The sequence below is a fragment of the Arachis ipaensis genome, chromosome B05 (genome assembly GCF_000816755.2).
Source record: "Arachis ipaensis cultivar K30076 chromosome B05, Araip1.1, whole genome shotgun sequence".
Lineage (NCBI taxonomy): Eukaryota > Viridiplantae > Streptophyta > Magnoliopsida > Fabales > Fabaceae > Arachis > Arachis ipaensis.
In genome coordinates, this window is record NC_029789.2 from 12,492,267 (window position 1) to 12,494,461 (window position 2,195).

A 2,195-nucleotide genomic window follows, 5' to 3' on the forward strand; every position below is an offset into this window, starting at 1 on the left:
CATTTTAAAAATAATATCTAATGTAAAATTTAATTTTAAATTATTTTAATTATATAAAAATAAAAAATAATACTCAAAATTAATCCCATTAAAATTGCTTTAACGTACATAATCAGTTGTTATCTCTTAATCAAGGAAGAGACAAAAGGTTTAAGGGTTTAACTGGCCATGGGGACCACCCATTTGATGGACACTGAGGCCCCATTTGCATGTGCACCAAATGGAAATTTTCAGTAAGCTAAGATTAAAAGCATGCGTTTGTGATCATTTCTTGATTAGAAAAGGTATCTATAATTTAAATTGTGGTCAATTATATATAGTTTGTAATTAGATATGGTTGAATAGACACCTAATTAATATGAGGGCCAACGTGAAGTAGCACTAGAATTCAGAGGTAATTAATCAAAATCAAATTGTCTTTCATTGCTTTAATTTGCAAGTATATATATATATACTTTCTCCTATTGAGAATGTTCACATGTGTTGGATCAAGACACTATAACTTCCTTAATTATAGCCTGAGATGAGAAATTTAAACACATAGTGTTTTGACTTTTGAGTCACGTATTACCTTGTAAGAATTAGATAATAATATAATTGGAATCAGAGAAGCAAAAACTCAAACTATATCCATGCAAGTAAAACATGATGACAAACTTACCCTTCAGTGCTTGTGCTATTTGAAGTGCTTATTATTCTTTTGAAAATAGACCTCCTATACTTTTTCTTTGAGAGGGAAACAGCGAGGGAGAGAGAGAATCTAGCTTACCCTGGATCCATTATTCCAAAGGGACGTGACACGGACAAATTAAAATATATATGTACTATATATTATTTTATTTTCACAAACTTTATAAGAAATGATATTTGGACAATGCTATAATAATTAAGTTTTAATGCAATTCATATGCTGTCAAAAAACTTGTTCAGTTTTTAGAGAAAATGCAATATGACTCATCCTTTAATAATAACTTTCACTTTTTCTACTTACATGATATATAATAATCAAGACCAAGTATAAGAAGAATAACATAACAGACTTAACAGTATCAACTTCTCTCCCTGTTATGATAATAAATTATTAACCAAAAATATTGATTAAATGAGTATCTGGAAAAAAGCAACTTCAAATTATATTGGTGAGTTCTATGGCAACATTACAATGCTTCATTTAAATCATTGCTCATCAATAATAATGATACAAAAGGCATTGCCATGCCATAATGGACCATGGACATCAATCTATATACAATTACAACACCAAATCTGAACCCGAATCCGACCCGAAAATGTTAAAATAAGTAGCAAGTAATTATTACTCTTAGTCCTTAATATCTGATAATTGAGGTTAAGGACTCAAAAGCAACTTCATCACAGGGAATGGTGAGTCCCATGTCATGGTTGAAACCAAACTCCTCTTCAGCTCTTTGGAGAAGAATTTGAAACCGTGGATGAGCAAGCCATGATATTGGAACAATGTACCTGCTTCTGTTCTCACCAACATACACTGCAAAATGACCTTTTGGTACATCATCAGGGAGACCCTCTTCATTATTATGCTTCATTCCAAAACTTGAACACCTCTTCAGAATCTGCTTCAGAACTACCGCTTGTGCAACCTTATTGGATTTTCTGTTTGACATTCTCTTGCTTCTTCAAACACCCTTAACTACACAAGAGAGAAGTGTGTGGGTGGAATGTATTTGGGTACAATCAATTGGTATTTATGGTCACATAGGATCAACAATAATATATCGCTTCGGACACTTATTATTAGGCTCAAAATAAAAGTGCAAGTATAATATTAAGTTATTAACTTCTTTTTTTTTTATTTTATAGATTTTTTAAAACATAAGAGACTATGCTTATTATAAATGCTATAGACTGAAAAAGTTAATTAGAGTTAGAGTCTTATATAATTATAAAGAATAAATTACCATTTGTACCTATGAAAGATACGGACAATAATAAATGTACCCATATAAAAATAAAATGACAATTGTAACTACGGAAGATAGCCTTCGTGTGCCAAAAGTACCCAAATATTGGTTACACAATTGGTGTGTTAAGGTAGTTTTGGCACACGTAAGCCATCTTCTATAGTTACAATTGTCGTTTTATTCTTATATGGATATATTTGTCAGCGTCTGTATCTTTCATGAGTACCAATGATAATTTATTCAATTATAACCATT

The 2,195-nt window shown here is 30.9% G+C and overlaps 1 protein-coding gene across 1 annotated transcript; it reads right to left on the reverse strand.

Annotated features, from left to right (window-relative positions):
• On the reverse strand, positions 1,099–1,776 carry LOC107641704 (auxin-responsive protein SAUR50-like). The gene has a single exon (XM_016345174.2). It carries the CDS (start codon positions 1,641–1,643, stop codon positions 1,329–1,331), a length of 315 nt encoding a protein of 104 aa, XP_016200660.1. The 5' UTR covers positions 1,644–1,776; the 3' UTR covers positions 1,099–1,328.